This window comes from Stigmatopora nigra, chromosome 7, assembly GCF_051989575.1.
Source record: "Stigmatopora nigra isolate UIUO_SnigA chromosome 7, RoL_Snig_1.1, whole genome shotgun sequence".
Classification (NCBI taxonomy): domain Eukaryota; kingdom Metazoa; phylum Chordata; class Actinopteri; order Syngnathiformes; family Syngnathidae; genus Stigmatopora; species Stigmatopora nigra.
This window is the reverse complement of record NC_135514.1, coordinates 9,648,834-9,662,754: the sequence shown is the minus strand read 5'-3', so window position 1 is coordinate 9,662,754 and position 13,921 is coordinate 9,648,834. Positions and strand designations below refer to the sequence as shown.

The 13,921-nt window shown below is 39.2% G+C and overlaps 1 protein-coding gene across 1 annotated transcript in view; it reads right to left on the bottom strand.

Annotated features, from left to right (window-relative positions):
* cadm4 (cell adhesion molecule 4) overlaps positions 1–10,954 on the bottom strand; it is a 138,242-nt gene extending 127,288 nt beyond the window's left edge. Inside the window, exon 1 of the mRNA XM_077721217.1 lies at positions 10,636–10,954. Coding sequence (XP_077577343.1) covers positions 10,636–10,708 — 73 coding nt within the window. The 5' untranslated portion in view covers positions 10,709–10,954. The remainder of the gene's footprint in view (positions 1–10,635) is intronic.
* Positions 10,955–13,921: the final 2,967 nt, after the last annotated feature.

Below are 13,921 nucleotides of genomic sequence, written 5' to 3'. Positions count from 1 at the left end.
CTTAATGATGATTCTCTATCACACTTCATGCTAACTAATGGAAATGCTTTTATAAAAGGTCAAATTTGCAAAGATTGGCTGCTCACTTTGTTTCTATTAAGTTTAAACACCCAATGGATTCAGAGGTTATATCCATCTATCCTTTTACAGTAACAGTTTTCTCAACTTGGATAATAAGTGGGTTTTTTTTATCTAAATTCATTCAAATCAAGTCATTATATAAGCGGGAAAAAAATTAAATTGTGATTTTTTTTAAAAAAAACACCATTTATGGATACACATTTTTTACATTTCTTTTAAAATTGAATAAAAGTATAGTCAAATTTCACAAGCTGATCAGTATACCCACACAATCTGCAGTCAAAAACCTAGAAAGAGTCGCTTTAACAAATCCAAACTGTGCCACACACTACCACTGAACAACTGTAAGACACTAGAAATGTATCTATACATGACACTCCCCCACTTGGCTCATTCAATCATAGTTCTAAATCCCATCTGTGCCGCACAAACTGCATCCTAAAAGGGAATGAGCCGACGTAGTCACCCCTCAAGGTCGTTTCTGTTTCATGCCAACGGCGGCGCTCAGAGCAGAAACAATGTCAGCACTCCGATTTTTGTGTCTTTGCAGACACGTCATTTGTTTCCGCCTTCACATGAGATGAGGGTGAATTGATGACCTTGTGAATTTTCAATAAAAAGTGCAGTTAATCTCAAGTCGAGAGATAAAACAGCGTGACTGCAGGGGTTTTAGCATTTTTCGTCTTTGTTTCGTTCAGCGCTCGGGGAGTCTTAGAGACATGACTTTTTCTCTTTCCTCTTATATTTTTAACCAAGATTGTTTACATGAACTGCTAAATGATTGGTTCTAATTAATAATGGTTTTAGGTCCGGTGATGAAGTGGAAGAAAGAGTGCTTCAGACTCCAGGGAAGTTCAAGAAAGTGAGCACCATGGGAAGTCAAATAAAAGCTTCGACAATTGCCAGAAGCGGAATGAAATCCCAATTTGCTGTTCTAAAGTTAAAGTATTTCCCTTTGAATGTGTAAGAAAGAAGTGGCTTCACCAAAATTGTTATTGCTCCAGTCTCCGTTACATCTCAAAGTGGTTTTTCGGGAAGCTTTTCTTCACCAACGGCAAGAAAATAGCAATGGAAGAAGTCAGCCATTGAAGAAAAGTGGCTCACACTTAATGTCAGACACTCTATGGAACCATGAAGAGGATTAAATCTGAAGTGTGGGCATATTTTGGTTTTGTATGAAGAGTGGGGAAGAGACTGAATGATGATTGTCAACCCTCCCAGTTTGAAACAGATTGATTGCGACCAATGGCGGCCATTTAGCCAAATGACATTTTATGATTAATTCGAGTATAACGTGACAAAATTCCAAGCAGTTTGGATGTCATATTACTGATAACCATATACATTGTGGTCACAGTAATGGTGAATAAAGCTTCAAACGGTAACATCTAATCATGCGATAACTTTTGTTTGTCAAGAACCTGACATGTAAAACATGATTTGAGAAGAGATCTGTCATTATCTTCTCTTAGAGCTTTAAATGTTTCAAATTACAGATCTATAATAGACTTATCACACTTAAGTAAAGAACGGAGTGAAAAGTAATTTGAAAAATCACAGCAAGCGATATTAGTGCTTTATCTGCATCAGACGCATCCATGGCTTAAATGAATTCAGCACTCAAGGGGTAAAGACACTGAAGAGTATTTTTCTGAGGTAGAACACTTCACCAAGACCTTTTGTGGTTGTTGTGCTCACCTTGTGAAAAAAATTCTATCTGATTTCCCTGAAGATAGCGTTCAGAATTGACGGGCGAATCCCAGCCACTGCCAATCTCATCAAAGCCAAACTATTAACGCGATGATACGAGGATTCTAAATGGCAGCAAGACATGGTCGCGCGTGCGTACCCGAGTGTTAAACCGTCCGAGATAAAGTACCGTTGGGCTTCGCCCACAAATTAGGTCGGGAATATATGGACCGTTTTTCAAGGCAACCTGAGTTACATCCCCACAAACATTTGGACCGGGAACATGACCGTGATGCTCTCAAAAAATGTTGCTGTGAAATTCCCCTTGAAACTCCAACTCACTTAAATGCCGGATTTTGTTCTTTTTTACCTCATATTTAGACTGGCTCAACGGAGTCAACCATTCATTTCTTTTATTATTATTATTATTATTATTATCTATTATGCATGCATGTACGTCTATGTGCATGTCTATATGTGCTTTTATATATATATGTATGTGTATGTATATTTTTTTATTTATTTATGTATATATTACAGCAACACTTATTTATTTATATATTTATTCATGTATTTATTTATTAACTTATTACCCATCTATTTATGTCTAAAATACCTTTCCCATTTCTGCATCCTGACCCTCTTGCAACAATAATTGTAATACATTTATGATAAATTTCCCAAATACGGGATGAAGTTATCCAATCCAATCCAATTACTAGTCTTGTATTAATATACAATGTTTTTCTTCTTCACATAAAAGTCTTTCACCCAAATATGGATAACCAATCCAGTGTTCAGTTGGTCACATTTGAGGCAGAGTTGAGTGCGTCCTTTTTGACCCCATCCATCACAACCCAATGTGACTAGAAATGGTCCCCACTCTAACCTCACTCCATCTTCATCCCAGCCTATCACCATCCATCTATAGGCCTTCCGTTCCTTTTCCTTCCATTGCCCGCTTTTATTCTCCCCGTTTTTTTTCCCTATCTGGCAGTCCGAATCCCGCCATTGTTCATTCATTTGTTGGATTCTCCTCCTGAGGTTTCGCACGTTCCCGCTTCACTGGTCTGCGACGTCTGCCCCTTGGCGACATTCACCCTCTCCGTTTCCTTGCTCGGCTCCTTTATACACTGTCCAGCCATCCGGTCCTGACCTCATCAGTGCCTGGCTAGTTCGGGCTGCATGCCTGGTCACTCTTCATCAGCTGACCTCTACTGGACTTGTAGACCCCTCTCAGGGGGGTGGGCGAGGAAAGAAATTGGGCTTTATTGGATGGCTCCACTTTCAGATCTCACCCTCTTCATTCCAGTTGACTTGAAGAGTACACAGATCTCAGCCCTTCAATTATCTGAACTTGGCCTTTTCAGCCCAATCACGTGCAAGCTCTGAGGTGGGAGGGAAGTAATCACCTCGGTTACCGGCACTACCGTAGGGCCACTGTCTCACCGTGTTAGCCATGCACCCAGCGGGGTCTGCAAGGCACAGGTGTCACAACAGTGAGGAAGGTTGTTAAATAATGGCAGGGAGGCCAAAACATTTACTTGCAACACCATGGAAACGGCTCGGAATGTATTCAGAGTGAATACATAAAAGGTTTTTGTGTATAAATCATTTTGAGTTTTCTTTGTTTTCCGAACTCTGTTAATAGAAGGATTTCTTATTGTCCTAAAGTAGACTAATTTATGACCACAAGGGCTTTTGGAATATAATGTTGAAAACTGGGAAATTCATCTTAGTTTTCTGTAGCAATATTATAAAAGTATGATATTATGGACAATTACATAGAAAATATGTAATACGTTATATATATTATATATGAAATATACTGTAACTACACTTTTTTAGTCTTTGCTATATTCAAATAGTTTTGGGGGAGTCTAAAATGTCTAAAGGGAAGATTGTGGCACTTGTTTACACAGTTTTCCAAATAGAAGGTTCTAAATGCGTGTTTGCGCTAGCAGATTAACCGTTCTGTTGGTTCTTGGCATGCAATTTAGCCAAAATGCCAAAATTTAGTTTTCACTCACTTCAAAAAATAGCACTGGTTTTGGCAAGACGTGTTAAAGTGGATGAGAATAAAGAAAATCCCCAGAGAAATTTTAAATGTGATGGAATTAGAAGTGTTAGTAGGAAAAATGTAATAGGAAAAAATGGATTATAAGAAAAATGACTGCTAATTCTTTGGCAGTCATCAGTTTTTGTGAGTCCAAGGTCAAATTAATTACATTTAAAGACTACTCTGATCAAACCTTGTACTCAACAAAATTAATGGGCAGTGGAAAATAATGGGTTTTAACACCATGTATGACTTTATTTTACAAATTTTATTGAAGACATTTCATTTTCAATACTCCAAATAAAAGCCTTGATAACTCAAAAACCAGGGATGAAAGGCAATGCAGAATTTGCTATTAAACAAGACTAAAAAATTGACCGTTAACGTTACAAAAACCCCTTGGAATGTTTGTTTGTTGTCAGTCTGGAGATGCAACAATCCCCCTATTTTCCTATTCTACTCACTTCTGCTCAATTCATCTGTGGAAAACCTTAAAAATCACTCAATGTTGACCTGCAAATGAAGGACGTTGGATCACCAGCACGAAAGGTCAGCTTCGGTTGTGCTCACAATTCCAAGAAAAATGGTTGTCCTGCTGATTTTACGCCACCGAAGCAAGTCGGCGTCCTTGCCGTGGAACTTGTACAGACTTGAGTCAAAAAGTTTCAGGGTAGAGAAGTCATTTATGACCAGAGTTGCACACAGGTGACGCCATCGATCAGCGTTACGATCACGATGAGCAGCTCCATCTGGGGAATAGTAATGGCGATGAGATGATGTGCCAGCTATAAACCATCCGTCCATGTGAGCAACCGCCTGATTAACGCAACACAAAATTTCCACAATGTGCTGTGAAATGAATAAAAAACAGGTAATGGAAACCTTCAATTAACATCTAATGCCTATAAATTCATCTATCAATCTCTCACACACATCTCCTGTTCTTCACTCAGATAAAATATGGAGAAAATTCACATAATGTGACCAAGTATGACAATCCTAAATTATGAAATCATGCCTTGCTTTTTTCCAAGCAGACTTAACACCTCAAAATGTGGTTGTTAGCCAGTCTAGGTTAAAGAAAGCTCAATTTTACATGGTAAGATCATTTGGTTTTCTATTACTATTCGATCCAGAAAAAGACTGGTTAAAGCTTTTAATAAATCATTTTTCAGTGATTTGCGTTTTGTTCCGTGTCAGCAGCGTCTCGCACTGGCACAAATGGCTTTACGCCCCCTACTGTGGCTCATCCAGACGCAGTGTATTCCAACGCCTTCGCACGGGGGGATTGCATGGGATGACAACAGTCTTATCAATGGTACAAGCACTCCAAAAACAATTAGAAATCACATCAGACGCTAGGGGGCAGATTAGGAGAGATTTCCGGGAAAACACATCAGCGGCACTAAATGCTGCAGCGAGGAACTTCAGCCTTGTCTGAGTAATAGAGCCATAAAATCCTCAAGGGGAATGAAAGTGATCCCACATTGAGCTGCGAGTACGAGACACTTTCACTCATGACTTTGCCCCAGTTGCAAAATGCTCCAATTTGTTTATGAGGATCTTTTGGGGCAGCCTGTCACAAGTCTTTAAGATGCCATCACTTGATCTAAATGGGGCCTTTTCCAAAAGACGGAAGTTGTCCAACAGTGATATTATTTGACGCTCTTCCATTGATTTGACTGACGGGCGGGAACAGAAGCGTGCTATTCAAATCTGAGTCCCAACACAGGACAAGTAAAAAAATATATATATGACACAAAGCCATATTTCTCCATCGTGCATGGAATATTCTTGACGAATAAAACAGTATAACACTAACACACAAAATAAGGCTTGTTAATTAAAAAAATTATGATGATAGACTACTACAATAATCCTTAAGGCAACAATATTAGATGTGTTCTTACTACAAAGAATGCCACAATCAGGAGTTAGAACTTAATACATTTTGAACTATAAAACATACTGAAGCTTTGTTTGTGTGGAAACAATGAAGGAACAAAAAGGTCCTTTTAGAGTTTGACGGGAATGAGCAATTATGCATCATAACTTGGTAGACAACATAGCTTTTGTTTTGTGTTGATTTTTTTTTAATGCTCAGAAGGCAAACACCAATATGTTAAGGGAGTTTTGACTAGAGAAAAGGAGTGCTTTACTCTGGCCATATTTAGGCAATTAGAAAACCTTTCAAATGCTTGTGGATGACATACACTATATAGAGAAAAGCAATGGGCTGTCACAGTGCCCAGATTCCACCAACAGTATAAACATTTCTTTCGATCTTAGCACAGCCAAGCTCGCTCACATACACATATTCAAATAAAGGCAGAAGGCAAATGATTTTAGAGGCATTCATTTCAAACTTGTTGGATAGTCAGCAGAAAGCAAATGATTTGTATTCAAACTTCCTAAAAAAAAACAACAACACTATTTTACCTGGACTCAAAACAGAGTTGCAATCGTTTATATTGAACAGATCATTGACAATTACCAATAAATAATAGTTTTCGAACCAGTTAACAGAGAAAATTCCCTCCAAAATAAAGTAAATAAAGCAATTTCACAAGACAATCAGGCAAGAACAGGAAAAATATTCTTAACAGAACCTCACACCACAAGTTAATGCTTCATGATCTTTCAAATTAGGGAAGAATAATCACTCTTAAAGTATCCGATAGTATAAAATCAGTGCGATCTTTCTGCGAAGACTCAAGACTGAGAAATACTCAACCCAACACTAACTTAACTGCTTTAAGAAGCGTAAAAAAACGACAATTGAATATTCCTACCAAGTAATAGTATTAAGTTGTTGCCTTGAACCAGCAAGCACTAGGGCAGAAGAAGCTCACGGCCCAAGTAGTCTTGCTCATTTTAATTAAATTGTTGACAAGTTTATTCATGGGTGAGTTATCCCTCCAAGGTTTGGATCAAAGGATAAAACTTTACTCGTGCCACCGACAGATGCACGAGGAACAAAAGGCAACGGTGAGGTAGTGTTGCAGTGTGGAAGGCAAAAGCCATTTTTAACTCTTGTGATGCAATCTGACAAGCATCGAACGCTGTCCGCCTCCGACAATGTTAGTGTAGGCATTGCTCTGTGAAGCCAAAGTAAATGAATCAAGTATGTTCCTGAACATTGCATTATATTTTACCAAAATAATGCCTGTGCCTTTTAAAAACATCCCGCAAATAAGCATGTGGTGTTAAACCTTTGACCCTCTCCTTATGTGATTTGAATTTGCACTACATTTGTTTGCCAAGATAGACTTCCTTAAAACCAGCATTTCATTTTCCTAACAATATCACACTAGCATGTCATTCTGCTCTGTGCTAAAAGCAATAATTCATGTATATTTTTCTGTGTAATAGTCCAAAATGTATTGCATAAAAGTCGTGAGTGAAAAGAGTCCGTTGATAACAACAGGATAGCAAGAGAAGAATAACACAGCGAAAGTAATTCTTAGTTTTAGTGAAAAATGACAGTCAAAATGTAGGCACAAAATCAGATAAATTGAAATCAGGGCAGTGAAAGCCATATAAGACTATTATGTAATCCGACCTACCGAGAATTGCTATTTCTAAGACTCCTATAATATTTGTTTCTTTATTATAGTTGTAGTTTTATTTCTAAAAGGGGTTGACTAAATTCATTTTCTTCATTGATCAGAACTAGTAAAATTTAACGTAAATTTTACATTTTGACTATTTTCGAATAAAGAATATTTACACTAACCTGCATTGACACTTTCATTTCTAAAAGGGAAAGTAACAAACTTGACAGTTTTTGCTTTTAGTTGCCAACGTAACTTCACATTAGTTGTAATTGTTCTTTAGCCACTTTTCGATGTCAAAAGTCGGTTCAGCTTTAAACTGAAAGTCTTTTTTTCTGGTCACTTGTTTATTCATGCTACTGCACCACAAAATTGCATCTAATCAGACTGAATTGGACATTTATCATTGTAAATAACGTCCCATGAATGATACTATGAACTAATAACAATTTAGAACCCCTATTATTTACCCGATCCTCTGAAAATGATGTGAGGGGGTCAGTTCCCAATCACATGATCAGATCTGAGATAGTTTTACTTGCCATGAATTGTGACATCCATCTATATAATCAGCCAGTATATTTCAACTTCCTCCATATTTGTGCAATGGTATTCTGTATGGACACAGTGTATCTAACATACTAATTGGTATTCAAATCTCATCACACAAAAAGTGGAGTGCCAAGGCAAGGATGGTCAAGCATAATGACACGTTGAGAAGAGGAGGGGTAACGGGGGGCATGCTCAAAACGGATGCTTCTCATTGCACACATTCAAACAAACAAATGGAGGTGATTTAATGCATACAGTGATATGCCAGGTCATAATGGAGGCCCAAAATGGTGGTGGAGAGTTTAAGGAATACAGATGTGCTTGTGGGCATGGGGGTGGAGTAAGCAATTAATAGTGAACGAGCACATGTTGTGCTCCACTGGCATTGATTTCAGGGTAGGGATGCAAAATTGTTTCTATTTAGTAGGGATATCGGAGTACCTGGAGAAAACCCACACAATCCCAGGGAGAAGATGCAGAACTCCACATGGTGAACACCCACCTGGGATTCAACCCTCGACCTCACAACTATGAGGCAAGAATGCCACTTGTTCACTAGACAACCTGAGGAAACGCAATTTTTCAAAAATGTCCTCCTCTTCAACCATTTGTGCATTTCCTCAAAAAAAAAAAATCTCATTTTGCTACACTAGGTCAGATTTCATTAAATTTTTACACCTTTCAGTTTTAACTATATACATTTTGAGCCTTCCCACGATGCGGTCTATTCCAGCTCATAAGCACAATCCGAACTGCCATAACCATTACAGTTACCGTCATTCTGCGGCCTCAGCTGAAGATTGCTTCTACTTATTTCCCCTCACAAAAACAGCTCTTGGCCTACAATACAAATGCATATGGTGCACAAAGATATATCTATTCCACCCCCCTCCTCAACAATCCTTTCCCTTCCCCCGTCAGTGGTTAGATTAATGACAGTGATCACCAAGCATCCCCTCCCTCAGCATAGGTTACCTGCATCCGACACGAAAAAGACACCAGCGCAATAGCCGACCGACACAGCTCCACTTAAATGCTACACACAGACAATTTCGTAAACAACACCCGCTTAAACACATACACCCTCTTGCGTGACACATACATACGCCTCCACGCGCCGATGTGTATATCCTGCAACCTACGGGGCTCACAAACACAGGAGGGTATCAATCAATAGACAAGCTATAATAGGTAGAGCTTGGCATCAGAACAGCTGATGTCAGAACAGTGTGGGTCGCCTCACTGCACAACAACAGTGTGACAAGATGCAACATCACACTTTAACCGACTTGGCAAAGGAAAAACAAGCATGGAGGTCTGACGATTTATTTTAGCCGAACTCTATTTCCTTGAATTAATCATTCTTTTTAACACCAAGGTGGTGATCATTGTAGCCATCATCTTTTAAAGATTATAATCTACCCGACAAAACAGCGGCACCCATCAAAGAACTTAAAATTGTGGTTCCAGATGCCACTCGGCAAACAATAGTCATGATTTTTTATTTGATTTAATTTTTTTTAAACTGCATCAACTGCTAAGACCTTAATTCCAATATTTTCCTTATTTACAAGCAGGCAAAAACTATCCTCATAACATATTTCTATGTGGGTAACATCAGGCTTAAAACAGCATGTAAGTAATATTTGCAATTGATAAAACCTACATCAAAACAATGGTAAAAAAGTATGACATATGAAGAAAATGTCCCTTCAATGATATTCTTAAAAACTCCAAATTGATACCAGAACATTTGCAATATGAGGCGGATGTATTGGCCACTAATTTAGTATCATTAATTTTAAAAAACCCAATCTATGAGGCATTGCTTATTCAAGCAGGTGAACTTTTTTGACTGTATGTCAGACATGCAAATCACTATATTACAAGTACAGTTTAAAGCAATTAATGTATTTGTTGCTGTTAAACATCCACTTAAATCACCATTTAAACTGTGAAGACTTGCAATGAAAGCTCACTGCCAAACTCCCAGTTCATACTGCTTGGACATCTATTGCCGTCAGTGGCGTCCAATCAGTTAATGGAAAAGCACTAAGAAGGATGCACTCTTGCCACACATGAAAACACATGAATACACCAGCCTCATCTTGTCACGTGTGCACTTTTATGATACACTCCCATTCAAAGTGTCAAAAGGTTTATCAAGAAAAAAAGCACCCTAAACAGTCAACAACCCCCACAATATTTTAGTCAGCAATGCAAGTAATTGAAAATTGAAATGAAAGTAAGCAGGATTACTTTCATTCTGCTCCTAGATTACATGGAAAACATAAAATGTCAGATTTTTTTTTACTTTTGTATAATTGTGATCAGTTTTACACATTCTAGAAGAAGAATACAGATTGCTCAGGTGTTTCTAATTACTCACCACTTCAATTAAAACTCCACAACCATTGCATACTCAATACATGCATACACTTATTGCAAATACATCATTTTGAACCCCCCAAAAAAGTCGAGATCATCGCTCAGGTGTGCATTATGGAATGCAACATCCGGCGTCCACTTTTCTTTAGCAGGTGACAATTAACAAGTGAAATCATACCCACAAAACCAACACAATACAGATCAACTCCCAAAAAAGTACACAGCAAAATCAACTAAAATGTTTCTCAACGCTTCCGAACAGCAAAGTTGCGCGCGGACCCCCCAAAAAATGATGAAAAAGCAGCGTTTTACCGGATTGTGCCAAGCAAAGCACGGCGATGACGACGAGGGGGACGCGGTAGATCCACACAGACGCGAACGCCATGCTCGTTTATTCCTCTTTTCTTGTCCTTCTTCCTTTTTTTCGTCTGCGTGGTTGTGGTAGTGTTGGTAGTAATTCCTCTTGGCTTCTTTTTTGCAGGACGGTTTGGAGGAGACGCTCACAGTGACATGCGCTCGCTCCGGCTGGGCTAGCGCGCACTCGCGGCTCGTGCGTGCGCGTGCGACTCTTCTTGTGGTTGCGCACGCCCACGCCCACTTTCTCTCCACGGGAGTGTCAAAGAACACATGCGAGGACGAGGTTGGACGGCTCAGGCCGGTTTTTCCTGGTGCTGACTTTTAATAACAACACAAGGCAGAGGCGATTATTCAATGGAGTCTGTGGTGCCTTAAATGGGATTGATAGGCCAATGTGGAGGTTACCATGCAAATTAGTGATTGGCTGATAAATCGCAGTGGAAGCATGTGTCGGGGAAGAAATAGATTAGGAGTCCAGGGGGTCATTTTTGTTCGTTTTGTGCATTAAAAGTGTTGAGGAGGTTGGGGGAGAATGTAAGGGTTGGAGACTGTTAAGTGTTCTTGGGCAATTAAGAGCTTCAGCATGAAGTGATGGTGCATGAAAAAACGTTATTTCTTTTATCTCTTTTTATTGTTGGTCTAGTTTTTTAACAAGATTTTTGAACTCGGTGTGGGTTTTAAAACTGTATCTTTGTCGCCCTCCACAGGCGGAAATGTGAGTGACGTGAGGTTTGAGTTCCTTTCATTTATCCTGTATAAATGCTACTTGCCAAGTTTAACAAAAAAAAGAAAAAACTTCATCATACACATTTCATTCATAGAAAAGAACTGAAATGCTCCTCTAAAATAGTGTTTTTCCGGTGTTTAATTTTGAAAATTAGCACCAAAATGATATCAAATTAAGCAAAATCAATGTCAACCCAAGGCCTGGGGGCACCCCATCAAGCCCGCCAGGTTATTTTGCATGGCCCACAAAAATAAATCCTAGTTGTTCATACTTGCTAAAATCTCGATATTTTAGACTGTGGTGTCACAAATTTTACATAAATTGATCTTTTTTTCTCACAAATCTTCTTTCTGGCTTCTGATTTTTCAACCAGATGTTGTAGTTGAAACATATATATGTGGAATTACAGTCATGAAACAAGAAAGCCCACCCTAAAAAGTAGTCTTTGACAAAAATGAATTTCTAACACCTTTTCTAATGGCCAACAGGTTCAGCCACCTGAAATTAATAGAAATTATATCAGTATTTCAACTAGATTCCATATGAACTCCATTTGTTCAAGAGTCCTCAACACATTTAACATTTACAGTCAAATTTAACATCAACAACAAGATTTAAACATGCTTCATTATGGCAATAATCAATAGTCCAATGAATAGCATCAATGTGGCTGAACTGGCTGAGTTTTGTATCACCTGCCCTCAATGATGCAATAATAGCAGTAAATGCAATTGAATGAGAATGCAAAATTTTAGAATGTGTTTTCCTGTGTGTTTTAGCGGGTCATCTTGGTTCAACTATCTCGTCTATTTATCTTTTGATTTCCTTAAGTTAAAGTCTCAGGGACTTCCAGTGGGAAATCGTTTTGTCTCAGCACACCAGGAACCGTAACATCCGCCTACTTCTTAAAAAACAAACAAAACTAAAAAAAAAAAACAATGCCATTTCTTTCCTTCTCGTCAACCTCTCTGTGAGTGTTTGTTCCCTTTTTGGCAGGGAGTCATCCACCCTCCAAACATCCTCCCCACCCGCCCGCAGCAGATGGGTCATTGTCAGAGAGTAATGACTGGCAAACACCTGCTTCTCCCCGCTAAACTCCTCTCCTTCATTCCCAGCCGTTTGACACAGCATATGCGGTCTACACATACAAAACAAAGTGACCGTGACCGAAGCGGCTTTGGCAACGGTGGCGTACCATTACGCGAGCCCAGAGTCTCCTGATGGGGTTCGATTCAGCACAACGGGTTTGGAAAGAGGGCTACTTAGGCAGAGGTCCAGAAACCATGATGTCATCTCACTAGTCATATCAGGTGGCTTTTTTCAGTTGAGAAGGAGTGAACATCCGTCAAGAAAAACTCTTTGCCGTGCTTCTTAGTGCATGTTTAATGGCATGTTGGCAGCAGAGCTTCCCATTCTGCCCGATTGTGGCTGGGATTGGATCCAGCACCCCCGCGGCCCTTATGAGGATTATTTTTGTATTACTACTGCATTCAGGCCAGCCTCCACCAGTTCGCTGTAAAATGATAATGGAAATCAATCTATTAAGTAGTATCAAATATCAAGATAGTTCTAATTTTAAGACCACATCTCAATTTTTCTTACAAGGAAATGTTGTAATACAAAAAAGAATACACTTAATACTCTAAAGCAAGGGTGTCAGACTCGGGTTGGTTCGCGGGCCGATTTAACGTCAACTTGTTTTCACATTTTCATTTTTTGATGACGTGGCGGGCCAGATTTGGCCCCCGGGCCGCCACTTTGACACATGTGCTCTAAAGGAAATGACATATTATCATCTTATACGCATATATATTTTACCGTAGTTCTAAATTCCTTTCCAATGCATAAAGTCAATCAAAAATATTCCAAATAAAGCATTTTCTGACGTCCACTGTTGACCTCTTGACCCAAAAAGCTGGCCAACTGCCACGGCGGAGCTTAAAATACTTCACTTCAAGACTTCCTTGAATGTCCCGAAACTACTACAAGTCTGTATATTACATGTGAAGATACATATCAGTGCGTAAAACATTCATCAATGCATGGCGGGCACTTGAATAATCAGTTTACTAACATTATCCTGGCGGTGCGCAGACACACGGTCTGTTAATGAAGTGTCACTGTTAAACTGCCACTTCGCCCCGTTTATTAACTGTGGCCCACGGTCAGCCACGCACTGATAATGAAAGCGCATAAAAGCCAACATAACTTCAGCAGACAAGCGTGATGAAACGATCCCTACTGTGAGCATGCTCGTGTTGATAAGCGAGCGACGGTGTCGACGACGATGCCTACATGGAAAATTAAAAAGATGAACTTGTGGTCCGTGACGGTTATTTTTAGGGGAGGAGGGGAGAAATGAGGGGAAAAAAACTCATTTAGTTTAGTTGCCTGCACGCCTAATAAATAGGAGTATTTCAAGGGTACCTGGCTTTTCTACCAAGTCTTATTTGCACTGAAAGTATTGTGGCGTGACTTTTTATTAGCGAATCTTGCAGAGATTTAATAATATCC